This window comes from Trachymyrmex cornetzi, unplaced genomic scaffold (assembly GCF_001594075.2).
Source record: "Trachymyrmex cornetzi isolate Tcor2-1 unplaced genomic scaffold, Tcor1.1 scaffold23, whole genome shotgun sequence".
Lineage (NCBI taxonomy): Eukaryota > Metazoa > Arthropoda > Insecta > Hymenoptera > Formicidae > Trachymyrmex > Trachymyrmex cornetzi.
The window spans coordinates 1157656-1179490 of record NW_017296956.1 but is presented as its reverse complement, the minus strand read 5'-3'; the positions used below and the strand labels follow the sequence as shown (position 1 = coordinate 1179490).

Here is a 21835-nt window from a genome sequence, read left to right as displayed (position 1 = left end):
AATGCGTTTCTTGTGGGATATTTTACTGAAAAAGGATACATTTCTCGACAATTTCCGTTCAGTTTTTAGAAAATTATATAAGAAATTCGTTTTGAATTTCTTATATAATAACGCAAATGTGATGTAATATAAATATAGTATAGAGCTATAAGAAAAATACTTTTTAGAATATACGAAAATAAATGTGATAATATAAAACCTCTTCTGTGTACAATTTTAAATGGTACATTAAATTAAGTAATAAAATTTTTAATACTAAACTTACACTTTATAAGGTTTTTGTTTCTCCACATCTGAATAGTGATTTTTATGTATTTTACTCCGTAAAGCAAAAATATAAGTTTAAATTGTTTAAAGTTATTTTTTTAATAAAATGTTTAATGTCTTAAAATCTAATGGAATTTTTGTAATCTTGTATTCTTTTTTATCAGTGGTTAGGAATAAAAATCACCATTCAGATGTTGAGAAACAGAAACCTTATAACACAGTGTACTTAACGATGAGTATTAATAATGCCTTTAATATTAATACTATTATATTTGTTATGAACTGTTTGCTTTTAATAATATTATTTGCTAGGAAGATGCTATGATAAAATAATTGAAATTGGTTCATACAAAGTTCTTGCATGTTCATTTTTTTGTATTTTCTATTTACATTTCTTATTTATAAATAGGTATATAAAAATATTTATAAATAGATATATAAAAGTATTTCTCGTTTTTGTAATATGTAACATTTTATTTTGTGTTGACAAAAATTTAAAAAGAAAGATGTAGAAATGAATATGAGAGAATAAAGGAAGCATTACCTTCGTACTATAAAGCAAAATTTTAAAATAGTTTACGTGTTTTTAAAATATTTTTATTAATTAAAATTCTATTATTTACAAAAAAGTATAAATTAATAATCATTTGACTCAGCACCGTCGCATTTAATATCTACTAGATAATAGATCGCGCGCAAAGTGGATTTATTGCAATATCCTTTCGATTATAAATAATATTCTGTTTGTTATCATATACATCAAGAAAATATTTCTTTTAAATTATATTCATCTTTTTCATATATGCTCTACAGATTTCCCTAAAGTTTGCTATAGTATATTTGTAACTTTATAAAAGAATTTATTTTACGCTCTCCGTACAAAATTAACGTAGCTATTTTTTACTACGTTTACACGGCACCCTTAATCATATAAGTTTAAAACGAAAAGAGAAAAAAAATTGTATTATTTGATAAAAAAAAAAGGAATTTAGAAAAGAAATAGATTTAGACTAATAGTAACGTTCAGGTTTCTCTAAATGTCATCATTCTTTTACGACAATAACGAAGACGACAACGAAGACCTATCACTCGTTACTTTTAAGTGGCGGTTGTCTGGTGCCAAAACTGGGCTCCAAGGGTACCAAGTAAGTAACTTTCTCGCTAGCATTAGCGTCGTCTTGTTTGAGAATAGGTGTATTCTTTCTGGGTCTTTGCGATCGAATCTCTTCATATGTAACGTATTCAGGCCTGACCGCCGGTCGCTGTTTCTTCAAGTAATATACTGAGGAAGCATTCTCCGGCACGTAACTTTGCTGAGTCGGTTTTGTCGTTTGAGGTATTGGGGTGACGGAGTAACCGGAATTAATTAGAACAGACAACTCTTCTTGCGTCAGAGGCTGCTGATCCTTAGGAGAGGGAACACGTACGACTTGAGGACTGTTTAGCTGGTCTTGATCAATAATCTCTTCGATGGTGAGAGATTTGACTGGCGACTTTTTCAAGAGACCTGATTGAGAAACATAAACGGACGACTGAGTCGGTGGAACTTTGAGTTTGTGTGCTTGACGAGGTTGATTGATAACAGGTTGAACGTAAGCTTGCTCTTGAACGGTAGTTTCACTGGAATCATCTGGTTTAGTCACGGATCTAGTGGCATAGGTAGAGCCGGAAGCCTGATACTTGCTCACGTCGTCATTGGTAAAGTAATTATTAAGTGTTGGGAGCTTTTGAGAATTGGGTAAAAGATACTGAACAACTGGTGTACCTTCAGGATCTACCTTCTTGGATTCTGCCTGAGCTTTAGCAGCTGCCAAAATCTCAGTGTTGGCTTTGGCGCGTGACTGCTGGTAGACTTTGTACAATGCTAAGGCTTGAGCCTCCGCTAACGCCTGAGCTTGGGCCTGAGCACGCAATTGATTTCTTTCAAAGTTCAAAGCGTCGATGTGAGCCTTCTCCTGCGCTCTTACATGGGCCTGCTGTTGAGCCTCGACATGACGTACGGCGTCAGTGTGGGCCTTCTGTTCAGCAGCTGTCTGAAGCCTCCTGGCTTCAGCGGCTTCGGCAGCCGCCTGCGCCTTTAATTTTGCCCTGTACGCGGCCTCTGGATCCTTAGGCTCCAACCGACCTTCGATGTGAGCTCGTCCAGCTTCGCTCACTTGCTCTCCTTGTTGAATTTGTTCCAAGGCGCTCTGTTGTCTGTACCTCTCGTGATCGATTCTGATCTGTTCTAAAGCGGCGTCGTGATGTTTTTGATACGATGCTTGAGCGATTTTCTGAAAAGCTAAGGCCTGCGCTTCGGCCTGAGCCTGAGCCCTGGCATTTGCTTCAATTTCTGCCTGGGTCTGTCCTTGATGAGCTTTCAACTGAGCACCGTCGCTTTCGTAGTCGTATTGCGGAGATGGTCGGAAAGATTCGATTCCTTTTGTCGCATAATCTACCCCTTGCGTTTGGTACTGAATCTGATGAACCGGTTGCTCGATCGACTGATACGTCGCTGCCACTTGTTGTTGTGGCGGATAACGAGGAGGCGGACTAGTTTCGATATGATATTGTTGGTATTGTGCGGGAGATAACTGAGGCACCGGTCCTGCCGTTGGTTTTACGTATTCTTGTTGGGAATAGCCAGTTTTAGGCTGCGTCGGAATTAGATTAAATTCTTGGGCCTGATTGGCGGATACCAATTGCAACAACTCTTGCTCGAACGTGCCTAGCTTCGGTGAGGTGTAAGATTCTACTTGGTACGTTGATGCTCCGGATGGACCGCGTGTTGGCTGTAATGCCTGAACCTGCGCCACAGCCTCAGCTTGAATCAACTGGGAATGTAATTGAGGTTTCGGTCTGGGAGGAACTACGGGTTTGCGGTAATTGTAATATGCCTGCTGCAACGCCTGCTGCTGTTTGGCATAAAGTGGCCTACGCTGAGGCTCATTATTGGGTCTTGCGAATGCCTGCGGTTCAGTTCCGGTGAATTGTCGTAGGACGGCTAAATATTCAGGCGATAGCTGAAATTTGTACATTTTTTTACGTTAGTAAAACATTTGCGTTAAAGCGAGAAGTTGTCTTAAGGACGCGAGCACGTGAAGACATTTTATACTATTTTATAGCATTTGTGACAAGACAAACGCCGATTCATTTGCACAATCGGCGCTTGTATGTGAACGAGTCAATGCTTGTCTGGTGAAGTCACAAAGAGACTTCGTGTTACCTCGTGTACTCGCGCTCTTAAGCTTAATGGTGCCTAATTGTCTGAATCAATGTTAAAAAGCAGGCGACTGGGTTTCAAACGAAGTTTGATAAAATTTTAAATATAAAATTGATTACAAAAGTTATATACAACAAAACATTACGCGTAGTTATAATATAAATAATTTTGGGAACTAAGCAAAACTGAAACGTTTCTATAAGACATAATAGAGATTACCATCAGAATACCCTGGTCCCGCTCTATTACTCAATTACTTATATACGAGTAAGTGTTATAGGTAAAGAATATAAATTTTCTATTGTTCTCTCTCTCTCTCCGAATATTTCGTTTTTAAAATAAACAATAAATAAAAAAACGAGCAATTAAGAGCTTAAATTTGCAGTAATTGGAGCGATTATATCAACATATATTTTTTAATATTATAATATTTTTTAATACGTATAACAAATACCGAACGTTCCGGCTTAATTCAAGCCATCTTTAGCAGTCTCGTATACTACAATTTCCTTAATACAAATCAAGTAGTCGTAAATCGAAGTAATCGAGTGCAGCAAGGAAGTCTCCCAGATTGCCAAATTTGAAGTATATAACCGTCATTTAGCTGTTAGACTAAGTGCGAGTTACTGCATTCCATAATACACAATAAATTACAATAAATTAAATAACGATCGGCAAAACGAATATCACAACGCCAAGTTTCTTTAGTGACATATTCATAGTGAAGTTGTAGTATACAAGACAACCAAGATGTCTCGAATTATTTATCAAGAGGTTGTATTATATAAGACTGCTGGAGATATATTAAGAAATATATGTTGGTACAATCGTTCCAATTATTGTGAATTTAGGCTCTTAATTGTCCGTTTTTTCATTTATTGTTTATTTTGTTTTCAATTGACGCATTTTTTATATATCCCGTTATTCTATTTTATTATCCGCATAATTTCGGGTATTACCCGGGTAATATACCTATGAAATAGAGTGGGACTCGGGTTCTCGGATATTGACAGCCCTAATCTACATGCTGTATATTGATGAATTTTTTCAAATTTTCGAGACTTGTAATTGAAAATAAAAAATAAAAAGTAAAAATTAATTAAAAATTAATTGAAGGTAACGCAAATAAAAGAAATAATAATTAAAGGTGACATATTCTATTTTGTTTCATTTCCATTACTCCGTGAATGAACTTGATCTTACTAATAGCTAGAAACAAATAATCGAAGGTTAAATTATCCGTAAGTTATCGCAACAACTCAGTAGAGATGAGCTGGATAGTGACCGATAAAGAAGCGATGATCACGAAAGTGACTCATCTCGCTGTAACGGTACACAAGGCCGTGGGGAAGGTTATAATTCTATAAGCGTATGAGATTTGATAAAACTAGAAACTTATACCCGGCTGTTAGTGGGTGTGGTTGTACCGGTTCTGTCAGGTCGGGGCGATTAGAAGGCGTGCAAACTTGCAAGCGTTATGCAAGCGAGTGATTGCATTCGAGCAGCGGCACTACTGAGCGATCACGAGCGACCGTGTAGGCGGCACACATATCGACAAGATCTCCGTTACCTTTTTCTTATAATCGAATCTATAGATTTGCGAATATATTATCTAATATTGTTTACTGAATCGATACAACGGTAATTGATAGTAATAAAAATTTATTCATATTCTTCTGCTACTTTTTGCGCATCTTTTGAGTATATCAGTTTAAATTTATGGAATAAAATATTTTTTACAATACTTCAATCTATTTAACTTGATTTATCATGTGAGAAATTATTGTCGCTTATTGTTCTATTTATTAATAACATTTTTGAAAATGTATATTTTGTTTTTTATCATACTATTTTATGTTCCTTATATTCTATATACTTTAATAATATAATAAATGTTTTTAATGATGTTAACCATAAATATCCACCTTAAAGTAGCAGCGCTGATAAAAATAACATATATTGAATAATTATTTTAATTTCAAGCTTATTAGAAGTTTAACTTCGTTTAACAAGAAAGGATAAAAGTGCTAAGAAACAGTAGGAGGAGGAAGGGATCCGACGTTTTACGGCTTTTGTAGCACGGAATGTACAATCTCTCGTTATCCTCGAAGTGCACTGGTGAAATGGAAATCCTCGTACAAGTAATGAGAGTAATGGAGTCGAGCGAAGCTGACTACTACCTCGTTGCATCAGAACACCTAGATCTTGAAGGCGGACCTAAGTCTTTCTTTCTCTCTCTCTCTCTCTCTCTCTCTCTCTCTCTCTCTCTCTCTTTCTACATGCTGTTATTCGTTCAAATGTCTTATAAAAATAGTCTGTTCATGGCTAGTTAGTCAGCACGTTAGTGGGTGAATAAGCAGTCAATATAGTCATGGTTGACCAATGACAATAATGCTGAATATTCGACGGAACATTTAATACTGAATATTCTATAATGCGATTAGTTGAAATTTAATGGATACATACGGTAAAATTATTTCATACCTCTTGAGAGTCATCACCGTGTCGAATAACGAATTGGCTAGGTGAAGCTCCATAAATGCCGCTGCCTGAAACTGGTGATCTCTTGACAGGATCTTTGATATCGACTTCTAGCAAAACAATGTCATCAGCATTGGTCGCTGATGACGCCGTTTTCTTAGCGAAGCTGATCTCCTCTCCAGCGGAGATTGTAAGGAGACCTGTTGATTTCAAATATTGCAATATACAAAATCTTTCTTAACTGGTTTAGGAATTTTTTAACATTTTTACTTAAATTAAAAAGATTACTTTATTTACAAATTAATTACTTGAACAAATATTTAATCAATAAATATGTTTTTTATGCACATTTCTTCTATATCGCTGTCGTACGATAAAAATTTCTTTTGAAATTTTTCAAAACGTGAAAATTGTCTGCTGCATAAAATGCCAAATCCTATATACATTTCCTTTTGGAGTTTGATGGAGTTGAATAATCGAACGTGGAAGTGACTTTTACCTATATCGTTCTGCCTGACCGCGAACGCTTAGAATGGAGCTGGGAAAGTAACGCAGAGAAAGTTACAACGACGTGCGCTCAAGAAACTCTTCCCACGGATTTTGCTTTCAACATTTCCAGGCGCCTCGTCGTAGCGAAAAGGAAAGAGATAAGCATATGAACGGTTCGGTTAATGAACTGTATCTAACACGTTAATTTTTATGATCTTACGTATGCCATGATAATAAAAATTTTAAAAATTGAATTTGCGTATTGACAGTATTATTAGATCATGCCAATTTTGCATGTATACAGCTCAAATTAAGCTCGCAAACAATAAGAAAATCGATAAATCTCATTTTTCTTTGACAGAATGGTGTAAAATTAAAATTAGAATTGTATTGTAAAAATTGCAAACTGTGCTGTAAAAATGAAAAGTCGATGTCGTGTACTAAAATATTTGTTAATATATTACATACCAGCTATAGCAATTTTTTGCAAGATAATTAATAATCATATAACCTTAATTAAAACGAATCAGTTTAATACCTTTGTTTTGACTGCCAAATATTTTATTAATTTTATTGTAAATTTTGTTGATATATAAATAATACTTTTCTCGATACTTTAATGCATTATTAATAAATTATACTTCAAAATATGTATATTTATAAAGTGTTTACGTAGAAAGAAAAAGAGAAATGGAAAGAAAAGTTTATTTTAAATGCTTAAATAATTAATTCGTGTATTTTTTAGAAACGCTTTTTTAATTATTTCTAATCATTTAAAAGTTAGTAGCTTAGTTTTGAAAATTCTTGAATGATCCTGAAAGTGAAGTTGAGGAAAGTTTCCTTTTACATTTTTTGCTTCTTATACCCACATCACGTAAGCGGCATAATGATTTCACAAAATACATGCCTTCATTACCAGTTTCTTTAGCAATTTACCCACTAAGAATCATAAGTTATTATCGCAAAATTTGATTTACATATCGTGCAATAAAGATGTAATTACAGTGCTTTGATTACAAGTGATGAAGATATAAAAGAATCGAGAAAATAACATCTTACGACCTTGCTATGATTTTCTAATAAAGATGTTAAATAGATTATTTTTCTTTAACAATAAAAAGGATCTAAAAGACCAAATTTGGTGGTGCTCACTAAATTTATGATTTATATGAGGATTTATAGATTTTCCAATTTTCACTGAAAAATAACAAATCTCCATAACTATAAATTTATTCGGCATATAATTCTTTTTCTATGTGATTCTACATTGCAAATATTAAATAAAAAATACTACATGAGCCAAATTGGAAATGGGTCCAATGAAAAGTGTTACTTGTGAGAAAAGAGATATAAAATTTATCAAAGAACTTATTTTGCAAATTAACTAAGTATCTAAAAGTTCAGAGAATTAAAAGTTTAGATTAGTATCAATAACGCAAAATTAATAATGCAAAATTAAGACTTATGTGTTAAATAATTTAAGTAACAAAATTATTTTGCAAATTTAAAGTACTAAATTTGAAGAAAGACATTTTGAAATAAAACATTGCATCGTCTTATTTTCTATAAAAAGAGTATTTAAACGTGATCACGCCGATTCTTTTGAAATAACTTAAGAGAGGAAAGCGCGCGGCAATCCGGTTAGCTTTCCTTCTTTTGTTAGTCCGTGGGATATTGCACGGATGTGCGTAATTTTTCCCTCGTTGAGTAATAATACTATATGCGCGTCCTTAGGAGGAAGCCGCGGTTAAGCAACATCCACCATACCGCGAGTGCATACGTACAATTAACAAACTTTATTTAATTAATGCGTTTCACGGAGTTCGTATCTTAATGTTACTTTATTGAACATTATCAATTTTATATTTATATATTTATATAATTATTTATATATTTATGATTATTATATAGACTGGATATTATTACATAAAATCCGTATAAAAAAGAACTATTGAGAACTATTGAAATTTCTATAGTTACTTGAATAGTAATTATTAGCGACTACATAAGTAAACGGTAATGAAATAGTAACTACGACTATTGGCGAATAGTATAATTACTAACAATATGATAATAATATTGTAAATCTGAATATGGCATTTTTTATATTCGGCTTCAAAATATCAAAAACCAAGACAATCTATGAAATTTTTATATTTTTGATGTTTTGAGACGTATAACTCATACATTGTTAAGCAAATAAAAGATGACATAAACAAATATTAATTGAAGTTCTGTTTATAATCATGATGTACATATAAGTTTCGATTTTTTCTCGGAGAAAATTTAGAATAATTTAATGATTTTTTCTTTTTTTTATTGATACAATGTAGTTATAATTACTACCAAGCAAAGATTCGATCGATAGGTATAATACGAATAAGTGATCTTTCAAAACTGCGGTGTTAGGTTTAATAGGTTCGAGCGTTGGATTAGAGGTGAAATTAGTGATGCAATAAGGACAATGCGAAACCACGCCATCGACCTTTCACTTTCGGATAATCTGTCCTGAGTATAATCTGATCGAAATCAAGATTCCTTAAGGCCGCATAATATTTCTGCTCTATTCTAGCAAAAAATGTCTTTATAAGATTATTTTGAAAATTAATATTTTAAATTAGCGCTTTCATTTTAAAATGAATATGTATTTGAGAATAAATAATCGAGAAAATTTATAGAAAACTATTGTTAATTAAGATATTACAATGCTAATCAATCCTTATACCATATGATAATGTATGTTATATCGTCAAACATCAGCAATTGTTTTGTTTTCTTTACCTTATTTTCTTATCTAAATAAATATTCAAATGACGGCAAAGTTGAGCCTTAGTAGCTCTAATTCTTCAACTTGCAAATATTAATTAATGTTGTTTAATATTATTTAATATTATTATTTGATGTTATATATTTACAAATAATAAGTTTACTATATTTAAATAAATAAGACAATAAACTGTCAAACTGTTTAAAAGTACTTCTCTTAAGAAAAAGTGTTTCAATATACTGATTAATTATTCAGTATATTGAAACATTTTTTCCTAAAGGTTTAAGAAACGGAAGTAAAAAAGGAAATGCAAGAACATAGAAGATAATAAAAAAAGAGTGTTGTCTATGAGAGAGAGATATTCCATGTTGGCAATGTACAGTATTATATTGGCGTATATTCTGTGACATATTATTACTGGCAGTTTTCACTTTTAGTTCTAACTTAAAGCTACGCGCAGACTTCCGCCTTAGTCGCGGGCCTTCGTATCACTCATTAGGGGCCATTAGTGAGTGATACATGTAGAAAAATATGTACAAATAAAAATTCTCAATATACGTACATACACACATCTATACATACATTAATACATGTATTATGTATACAGAATGTTTCTTAAATAGCGCCCAATCATATAGTCCTTAATAAAAAATTGAGTCGAAAAGTCCTGAACCATTTTTTGTACAACGCTCAATCAAGCAGTTATTATCGAGTAAAGCTAATCCAATTGGCGCCTTCCTTTCGACCACACGTCAGTGAACCGTTTGATAGTATCTACTTACCAAGTGCACGGTTCACTGACGTGTGCCTGAATAAAAAACGGCGCCAATTGAATTATCTTTACTTGGCAATAATTTTTTTATTCAGTATTGTAGAAAAAATGGCTCAGGACTTTTCAACTAAACTTTTGATAGCACTATGCACTATAATAGCACTATATATACATACTTCTACTATATATATAATATACTATATATATACTTACACTATACATATATATAGGGTATATTATTAGGGTTATTAGGCGCTATTTAAGAAATACCCTGTTATATATACATAATATATTATATGTATTTCCATATTATAGATATACAGGGTGTCCCATAACTCTTAATATTTTTGGGAATGAAAAAGGATGAAATTTTGAACTAAAAGTTCCTTTCCAATTTTTTAGCTCAGACTATTAGTTACCGATTTATTAACGATTAAAGTTGATCAATTAGATTGCGCCAAGTCGAAGTACGCAGAAGCACAATATGCCATAGAACTCCTTGTGTTTACTGAACGTTCTCTCGATTAAAATTTTATTATTTTTACGTTAATAAATAAATAAATAAATAACGTAATAAATGGGTAAATTATTTATTTATTTATTTATTCATTGTATGTAACGATCTTCCATCTTGACTACTTTCGATTTTCAAGTTGGTAGCAGTTGCAGCTGCAACCCGGTACTATATGGTATATCGGTTAGAAAGGCGATACCATTCGTTCACGCAATTTATGTTCGACATCGATTTCTCAATCGATGGCGATACGAGCGCGTGAGATTTTTCATTTCAACTGTCGTGGCTATTACTGATTTGTGTTATAAATAACGTACAGAGCAAATAAATAATAAATTTATAAAAATGAGAATAGTCGCCATATATAGAAAGTATTTAATGATTAGTTACGAAATGTCATCGCCCACGGCGGATAATTTCATATAAACATAATCTGTATAAAAGCCATACAGAGTCATCACTATACAGATAAAAAATTATCTAAAAAGTACAATAAATAGAATTAATATGTGACTTTTTTTCTGTATTATTAATAAAATTATAATCGTTTGCAATTATCTTTTACACAGTTTTAATAATATAAACATTTTTTATAATTTATGTGAAATGAAGTTAACTTTTTACATATTCGTTGAATGGCATTAAACAAATTATACAATTACTATTATACTATTTCAATATTTTGCACCAAATCTGTTTTAAAAATATTTCAACTGATAAATATTTTAAGTACAATTTAATGACTAAATTAGGAAAATACAATAATAAAGATCTGTTAGTACGTGAGTAAAAATTTATCCCGCCATCATAGCGACGACGTGAAAGATCTCGATAACATGCAATAATAGCCTAGGAAGGAAACACGTTTCTTAACTTGACGGTTTTTTATACATTGGAGGAAACGGGAGATCATAAAACATAGATTCGAGTTCTCATTGCGGCATTGTATCAGCGTACCGAGGAGGAAATTAGGCAAAGAGACCCTGCGGCTTCTCGTGCGATTATCGTTACGTGAATTCTTTCGAAGATGAGAAAATCTGATAGCTTCGTGTTACGAGAAAGATGTTTTACAGCGGTGTCATGGACTATGAAGAAACTCGCAAAAGAAAATAAAATTGCACGGCGACCGTGTCGAGTAGAAACTGATATGTTGTAGTGCGTATAGTTGCTCTCTGCGTAAACGTATGTCGGAAGCAACTTTCTATTGATCTGATATATGAACATTGCCATCCATATTGCTAAAGTTGGTATTAACTCACTAAAGTACAGTATAATACAGTTGAACATATAGTTAAACTGCATTCAATTACATCACGATGTTCATTAAGCGTATAAGAGTATTTCAGTTTAATTATCAATCAGAAATATATTATACAATAAAAGAGAAAATATATTTACTACACGTAAATGTATATATTGACTAATAAGTATATTTTATTCTGTTTTGGAAAAGAGATAATTAGAAAAAAAGAGAAATTTTTACAACAAATGTGTATGTAAGAATTAATGCATACAACTTATTTAAATTGAAGAAAACCGCTATCCACTATTTTCTATTAAGATTGTAAATACGTTAATCTAATTTAAGAAATATTAACAAGGGAAAGCAGAGAAATATCTCCTTTCAATTTTGATAAATTTTTGATATATTGTAATTCAGATTAAAATAAGAAACATATATTTTTTCACACATATCCATAGGTACTTTTTTCAGGAGGTAAAATACTCCTTGAAAGAAAATCGGTTTTTTTTTTTCGAAGCAAATATTTTGTTAAAACTATAGATGTTAGAAAAATTTTTTTAATAAAAATTGAAAAAATTTACTTTAATAATAATAATAAAAAATTATCCTTTATTTTTATTTTTATAAACTTAAATTTTTTTAAGTAAAAAATCGCTTGATAAAAATTAAACACGCCAAGGTGAAAGAGATCATATGCGGTCAAGGCGATTCTTCGTGTCTAATCACATTTCTTTCTTGTGAATTTATATAATTTCCGCGAGGGTTTCTTTTGCCTACAAATCGATTGCCTACAGCACCGTGTTTGTCTACATCTCATTTCCTTACAGATCGATTGCCTATATGTATTATTGCCTGCAGCTCGATTGCCTAATACATGAACTTTTGACCACAATTAAAAATTTTAGAAATGAAGTCACACTTCAAACAAGTTGAAATTCTCTATATATTTGAGACGTTATAACTGAACTAACGCTTAGTTTACTATGTTTTACATATTGATCATTTACAATGTGAAAACTCGGACTGACATGATAATAAACGATCACCTCCATTAATTTCAAAGGACGACAAGTATAAATTGATTATGATACCATATGCGAGAATTATCTTGTATCGATTAATGTTATTTTATAATCTGCACCGTTGAATCTCAGTAAATTGTATTTAACATGAAAAATAATAGTAACATAAAATAATGGTAATAAATGTATGTTAATTTAACATTAAATATCTAGTTTAGTAGTCTTATTTTTTTGTTGTTTAACTTAATCATTTAAATCGTTAAAAGCTTTTGATTTTAAGAAGAATATTCAATTTTCTTCTTCTTCTCTCCACGCTGGAGGAAAAAGAGAACCGTGCAAGAAATTCAGCTATAAAGAACAAGCCTTAATATATTCTGCTTCATAAACGCTCTACACAGTAATAGCCTTTATTACGAAATCTTATTTATTGTACAGTGCAAGTGAGTCATGACTTTAATAATAATTAATTTTAATGAAAAAAAATGATTTGTAAAAACAAAAAAAAATTATTGTAGACACGATTCAACAAAATAATAAAATCAGCCGTTGTTTTCTTCTAATAAAATGTGTTCCAAAAGTATATTTTCCAAATACTAAGACTATTTTAATTATAATTTTCGGATTCAGCAAATACAATTGAGTATAAAAAAGATAAATTCAACGATCCCTGCGTGTTTTTCAAATTGCCAAAAATACATAAACTCTTTCTATTGCAATACACAGATTAATTGTGAATAAATAAATAAGAGATTAGTTGTTCTGTAAATAAACTTTATTCATTTACAGAACAATTAATCTCTGTGTCGCCATGAAACTTTGTATTTATATATATATATATATATATATAATTTTAGATATTTAAAATACATATAAGGTAACTAGACTGTATATGGGCTTAGTATCCAATATGCCCTACTCGCTGTGCAATTACGCCTAAATTCAACAAATAACACTAATAAGTCCTGCAGGCTGTCCATCTGACTCGATTCAGTTTACTGTTCACTTTGTTTATTCTGTTATTGACGGTAAAGTAAAATGCAGAACACGACTGTGATGTAGATAATACTTCGTAAGTATATGTATACATATTAATTGTTTTTTTATAATTACTGAGAGATGGTTATTAAATTCCATAGTTCATTGTGTTGTAATTCTATATTTATATTTTATAACACTGTATTTAGTTTATATTTTCGTCATAATGTTTTGTTTATAACCAAAGAGGCAATTTAAACGTACATTGAGTATGCACTTCAATTGTATAACTTCTTTTTGCTACTTTTGTTATTCCAGATCATGGATTCGAATTCAATCGGACGCATTCAGTGCGCATTAGATATTAAAACATCGTACAGGAATTGATATAAAGTGTAATATAAATATAGAAATAGGTTAAACTATCTTCAATACATTTTATTGTATATTGTTAAATAAAATATTTTTAATTCAAAATATTTTACTTTTACACCTAGATTAAATCAATTTAAACTTTAATATGCACTATGCATTGATGCGAATTGGTGCATCTAATTGAATTCGCTATAATTTACTTGCTAAACTTTATGGAAATAAGTAGATAAGTAAAAAAGTCAATTTAGAAAATTGTTTTTTGTGTCCTCTCTTATATAGCAATAAACGTGTCGATATGTTATATATAATCTTATAATCTTACACAAAAGTAATGAAAGTTCCATTACTTTTGTGTAAGATTATAAGATTATATATAATTTTATGAAAAAGGGGGAAACATATTTAGTCATATATACCTAATATGATCTAAATGCTACCTTTTCTTAAAATGTTTAATGCACTGCAAATATTTGAAAACGTCTTATATTATTTTAATGTTCAGAAGTGTTTCCTTTTTTGAATCTAATCAGTTTTTAATTTTGAACTAAGCAAAAATTTGATAAAATTGCAAAGGTTTAGGTAGACCATACCATATACAGGGTTCGATTACCTTACAAAAAATTAAAAATTTTTTCATTATTTTGTAAGTTAAAGTATAATAATATAAATATATATATAATACTGAATATAATAATAAATATAATAAATAAAAATGTGTTATTAAACAAATATAAATTTAATATGAATATATAAATAAGTATATACGCTGTTGTTTACACAACTTTTATGCGAATACAGGTTTGATTATTTTTATGTAGAAAATATAAATATTAAAACATTTTCAATTTAAAATTTTTTTCATTAACTATACAAGTGATGTTTTTAATAGAGAATAAATATCATTAAGAAATTTTGCGAAATATCTATACTCGTTAGTAAAAGACAAAACAGTGTATAAAAAAGATTTAGTAGACTAAATTATCTATTTAAATAAACATTTTTTAAAGTTATTTTATATTTTAAGAGTAATACATATATATATATATATTTTATTTGAAATCTACATAAAATTCATGTAGAACCTTTACTGAAATTAATAGTTGTATCAATTTGTATTCATTGATTTATATTTTTAAAAACTAAATGTGCGTATAACACTTTTATATTTTCAACAAAAAATGAAAATCAGTCTCCTTAAACATATTCATCATTTGAAAAATATTTCACCATTTCGATGTTTTCATCAGAAAACATAAATATAAAATGATCGTTATCCTTCTGTACTTTTCATTAAAAAACAACAAAAATGAATACATTTACATAATAAAACGAAACAATTCAAAATGCATTTTTTCAATTTTTTGTAAGTGATTTCGTCCTATTCGTGAAGAGCAGAATCCGTTTTCCCCACACAAAATTCACATCCACGTTTCGCAACAAAAGACACACACGCATGAATTATCGTTGCACGTACACTCCGCAGCGTGTCATTCACAGGGAGGTAAGTTGTTAAAAAGGGGGCGAAGTGAATTGAATCATAAGCACTTTTACCGAGACACTGCAAAAATCGTATCCTTTTCTTGTGAGAATGTGATCGCACTCACCTGCGAGGATAAGCAGCCACATGGTGAGAGCGAGTAAGTGACGGAATTGCCGAGCGAATGTTTGGTGGAAGTGAAGTGTAGTGGCTTTATAGTCCGAGGGAAAAGGCCGCGCCCGTGGTTCGCAGACCAAGTGGGGTTCTCATATCCGTAACTTTTCCGCAGTCTATCTTGCACTCGACTGCACATTCGGCACATATAGGCGCAAGTCCCGCCATTGGACTCCTTCATTTTCCTTACTTTCTATTATTTGCCATTTGTTTGAAAAACTGGATCTAAATTGAAGATTAGTTTTGATATTCTAATATGGTAACTCTCTTAACAAAATAGAAATTAGTACAACAACCATTCATCCTTATTCATTACTACTATATGAGACCCAAGATCACAAAATAAGACAAAATGGTGAAGAAGACAATATAGAATTAATGTATATATGACTAAATTCTCTTTTGTTTTGATTTCTGAACAAGATCGGTACCGTGTTATATCGCAATCGTTCGCCATGCAACCGTACCCATTTCCACCGGGCTTCCTCCCAAGACTTTTCTCATAGCGTGTCGTAGGTTGTATAAATTCATGTTGTATAAGTTAAACGCGCGCGATCCACGTGTACATGCGAATTAGTATGACTAAGTGCACATAAAAGACCAACACGAACGGCTGTTTTGTTCGTTGTAAACCGTTGTCGGAAAGACTATCGGTCGAAAAAAAAACAGCTTAGGGCCACTTCGACCAAGTCCGATTAACTTTAATCGACGATTAGTCCAATGGAATTGGTCAATCGCATCTGTCATTGACAAATAGGATTGGTCAATTCCAATGAACTATTTCATCGATTAAAATTAATCAGGATTGGTTGAAATGGCCTTTAGATATCCCTTAGATATATTAAATGAATACATGCCTCCGAAACCGCTTTCGATTCGTCCTCGCGCAAATGACTATAATATCTATATAATTTAGAGAGAAATTGAATATTTTATATAAATATATAAAATATATATATTATATATATATATACATAAAATATATATCCTCTCCGATGACCTTGACCTTGATATATATATTGTCAAGGTTATAACCTTAAAAAGATTTTAGTCGTTTATTATTCTCTCATCAAAAAGTTATTAACAAGTAAAGTATCATAAATATTTTATAATTTTCTGACATGCCCTAGGCAGGAAGGGAGATGGGGTGGACCGGGTGGATCTCGTTTCGAGTGGAAAGTCGGACATCCCTAGATAGGAAGCGGAGGTAGAATGGATCTCATTACTATGTGTATACTAGTGTATATATTAATATGTCTACATTAGCCATATTGGTCTACCTTACACACAGTTTCCTCCCTTTAATTATAAACGAAACGTTGTGACAAAAATATAAACTAAATATACAGTAGTGATGTAAAGTATGAATACAGACTACAATAATATAAATTACTAAAATTGATAATCATCTTATGATAGTTATAGGAAACAATTATTTACCTATGAAATACATTATGACCACGACATTCTGCATTTTGCTTTACTGATGATAACAGAATAAAGAAATTGTATAATAAATTAATAAAATACAGCATAGACCTCCAACGAATGTTCTAAAACATCCAGAAGACGTTTCTATATTCTTCTCTCAGATAAAGTGTGTTGTATGGTCGGTATTAAGTTTATATATATATGTATATATATATAATGTATTTAGCTTTTTTGCGGAATGACAGCACACGCGGACACTTTCCAGCGATATTAATGTATACTTGTGCATCATATTCTCACGCCGTTTACTCACTGTGAACGAGCGTGTGACTGACTCATAATAAAATCTTGATTGCACGAATTCAGACAGTCTACTGGTGGTAATAAAATGGCAGAAAAATGCTATTGATTGTTGATAATATTTTTTGGAGAATTTCCTTTCAGCAAAAATGTCATCATTGTCAGCGATATTTAGCAACGTCTTGTTGACTACACAACCAAGTATATTAACTATTTTTTAATTTTTCAGATTTATCTTTTTATATTACTGAATCTGATACTTTTAATTAAGAGACCTTTCTATTGTTAAACTCAAAGGTTTATGAAAAGTATCGATAAAAATTGTTCGATTTGCATCAACATTTTATTTCGTTACGAAACAGAAAGGTAGTTGTAATTTTATTAAATTATTGTACTAAATTATTGATTATGAAAAGAAAAAGGAAGTGCACTTAATATAATTTGCAAAACTAGTATTACAATGCTTTTTCTTTAAGAAAATTTAAATCTATTTGACGTACAACAAAAATAGTTAATTTAATTTTCTTAATAAATTATTATTCAATTTTTTTTATCTTAATAAATAACAGTATCTTCTTTCTAACCGTATGATTCTCTCTCTCTCTCTCTCTCTCTCTCTCTCTCTCTCTCTCATTTATTGTCGTAATTACATAGACAGAGGCAAAACTTTGAAAATTGACATTATTTTTTAGATGCATTTTGATACTGTAAATTATAATAAGAATTAGTAACAGGAAGCACTCGATCATAATTGGAATCTCTTTGGGATCGAAACTGATTGAATTCGAGTGAAAGTCTATCTCGGTGTGTGCAAATCTGAGGAAATCCGTAATCATACTGAACATTATTGTCTAATACACGGTTATGCTATCCTTAAGTCTCATAATTCAATCGAATTGATATTGATTAGAACATTTATCGAGAAAATCGAGAAAAATATGACTGCAGCAAGTACAATACAGTCTTTAGATGAATAATATACATCTTCTAATATAACAGATTATACAATATTCTTTCTTGTAATCAATGTAACAACATGGACTGCACCATCCATAAATAGTATAAGAAATCTAAATAGTACAACAAATATGATAAACAAAAATGAAAGAGAGAAAGAAAGAGCTGAAGATGGCTACTCCTTTTTCTAACATATTGTATGATTGATTGAATAGAAAAAGATAGAAATTATAGTCTATGTCGTCTTCGTGTCCTCTCTCATTTTTGTAGACTAATTTTACACATGGATGCTGTATGCCTTTTGCTTCGATAAACTATACATATTTGATGTTACATTCACTTTTCATTTTATTAATTTTTAATTTCGTTAATTTCATTAATTTTTTACTTAATCGTATTATTAACGCAATGTGTAAATTTGAAATCAGGTAAATCTTAAATTAGAGAGTTACTTTGACGTCATCGCACGAATATGCACGGTTTGTACTTATCCACGTCATCTCGTTATTCAAGCGTGACACTGGGCCAATAATCGCTTTGTGTGTATCAGACGGCCGCGTTTTGTGCAATATCGTATGGTATATCCGGAAATCATACGTTGAAATCAGTCGCATTGTTTGCTTGGCATATTAATCTTTGTGATATACGACAGTGTGTGCGCATACGTGTTCGAAGAGAATGTATACGGTTGATAATCCATTTCGATTATTTTGTAAAAAAAAAAAAAATTTAGTTGAACCAATTCGTAAACCGATGCAGGTCGTCGTTGTGCACATGAATTTTTATTATCTCTATCTACGCAAATTACCTAAACGCACTTTAATGGACCACTTTCTAATTGCATTCTGGAAACGTTGCGTCTCCGTAATAATAAAAAATATAGAAAAGGATTGGTAGTCTTCGCTTTAATGTACCTGATAATTGTATCTACTTAATCATTAGCTATGATTTGCGATGTGACAGAAATGAGAGTTGATCACATACGAAACATGTTTTACATTTGTCATGGATTGTCCGTGTGTATGTGTGATTCGACTTCATTATTAGCTTACGTGTCACATCGATTTATTACAGCTTGTCATGAAACGAGGTGTGAGTCTATCTATACGGAATGTCCAAGAACTCACTCGCAGCTACAGATTAGTCAAAAATATATACCCACAATGTATCTTGTAAATCTACGAATAAATTATTAAAGTCGCAAACACGCAAACACGATATATAATATTGAACACTTCAATATTCTTTAAAAACATTTTTTGCTATATTATTTGATTCTTGCCGAAATATCATACAATATCATACGATTAAAGTGTTCAAATTTGATATTATATGCCATATTTGTGTATATATAATTTAAAATATTTAAATGGACCAACAAACTATATATAAATAGAATCGATAAACATTTCACATATGTATAACTAAAAAAAATTACAAAGTTTTATTTTATTATACAAAAGCTTTGCTTACATAGTTATCTTTGATTGTTTAATTTTAATACACGTGTAATTAATAATAATTATAAATTTCATTTTCTATAATAAGTGGTGGGTGAATCGGTACATGGTATATTGCTCGATGTATGAACCTCATCCATATACGCATTAACAAAGATACTCATTTGCAATCTATTGCAATTTTCCACAGCTGCTTGTATTACTTGAAGAAAGGATATTCAATAATTCTATTCTAATACGCTACCTAATTACAGCTTCTTAAATGCCACAATGGAACTCCTTCTTTGTACTTATGTAGGCAAGTGATTGTGATGGTGCGAAGCTCGAGAAAGCCAGCGTAGAAAACAATTCACCTCGAAATATTAGTGTAAATTGAAGAGAGACGAGAGTTTCTAAACAAGTTATGTTATTTCCATTAATTTCTACCGACGTTTTACAATCTCATAACAATCGTCAAAATTATTCCGCAATCTATGCTTGCTTATTGATGATTTAGAACGCAAGAAAGCAATGTCGTTTCGTTAAATCATTATCTTCGTTTTAGTTTTTAGATGCGACATTGTATCAATTTGTTGTAAATAAAGTTATAACAAATTACTTATTATTTGTGACGAATTTTGAATGTCTCAAATCACAAATGATTGGAATACATATTTGTTAATTACACAATAAACATCTTAAAGATATTTCATAAAGAATTGTGAAAAATATCTTAAAGTTGTCTTACACTATGATTTTATTCACTTATTCAGCAATCTTTAGAAATTAATAACTCGTTAACTATTGCAAAAATTATAAAATGATAGAGGACCTTTCAACTAAGTTTAGTCCACTCTACCCACAGGAGATTATACGGTCATTACCGGACACCCTGTATATATACATATACATATAATTACATATGTGCATTATGAAAGAAATATACTTTAACTATATGTAGGTGTTCCATTTTTTTCACATCTTTGATCAGATAAATATGTCACAATGTTATACATCCATTAACATACAGTGTTCACAGATCATCGCGGGAGCAGTTCTCATATACGATCACAGAGATTAAGCAACGCTAGATTTGGTATAATATTAGAATGGATAACGACTTGACAGCATATGAAATTAATTTCCGAATTCAGAGGGAAATGTTTATGTTTTCTCATGATTTTGTCGTGTGTATTTTGGAATGTAATGTTAATCAACAATACATACTTATTTCAACAATAAAACTGTATACATTAATTTTATTTTTCTAAAATTTTGCTGAAATTTCGCTGAAGTTTTCCTGATATTTTAATGAAAATCGTTAGAAAAATTAGAGTAATTTCAGTAAAAATTTTAGCAAAATTTTTCCACTATACAGTGAATTGCCATTACAATTAGAACTGTCTTGTGTTATAGTTTCGTTTGTCAATCCGGTACTCAAGATGTTGAATAAAATTGTAGAGAACGATACGGATCCGTGCGAGAATTGTGTGTTGCGTGTTCAACTATCTATATCTGTCTATCGTTACCTAGCTCATTATTAGCTTTGAACGGCCTAGAGAAAGGGCAGTTCTTATCCGCTTCGCGCGACTTATCCGTTCCACTGCAAAAGACGTTCACAGCCTTTCGATAACGAAAGTGAGCCAAGTAATGTCCTTGACTTTACTTCCTATTCGATGTCTATGTAACATCCTGTCTATGATTTTCTCAAGAGTTTGCAATCAAGTTTCTCTTCCTGAACAGTTTTAATATATTAATATATACTTATGATATTCCTTGAATTAAACTTGTAATATCCGTTATAATTTAATAAAAACTTGCGTATACATACACATTCACACAAATGTACGCCTGTATTTATACAAACATATAAAATTATACTTTATTTAATAATTCTAAAGTAAACAAATTAACAAAATTATTATATACGTAACAAGATTTACGTATGTC

At 31.0% G+C, this 21835-nt stretch overlaps 2 protein-coding genes across 2 annotated transcripts in view; both read right to left on the bottom strand.

Moving 5' to 3' along the window:
• Positions 1-1065: 1065 nt before the first annotated feature.
• LOC108760622 (mediator of RNA polymerase II transcription subunit 15) lies at positions 1066-15939 on the bottom strand. Its single transcript, XM_018506679.1, is given in 4 exon segments — positions 1066-3269; positions 5954-6150; positions 15712-15789; positions 15792-15939. Coding segments are annotated over 4 exon segments (2340 nt in total). The 3' UTR covers positions 1066-1352.
• The window catches only part of LOC108760822 (late embryogenesis abundant protein, group 3), a 30584-nt gene continuing 14455 nt past the window's right edge, over positions 5707-21835 (bottom strand). Inside the window, exon 4 of the mRNA XM_018507041.1 lies at positions 5707-5729. The gene's annotated coding sequence lies outside the window, so the exon portion shown is untranslated. The remainder of the gene's footprint in view (positions 5730-21835) is intronic.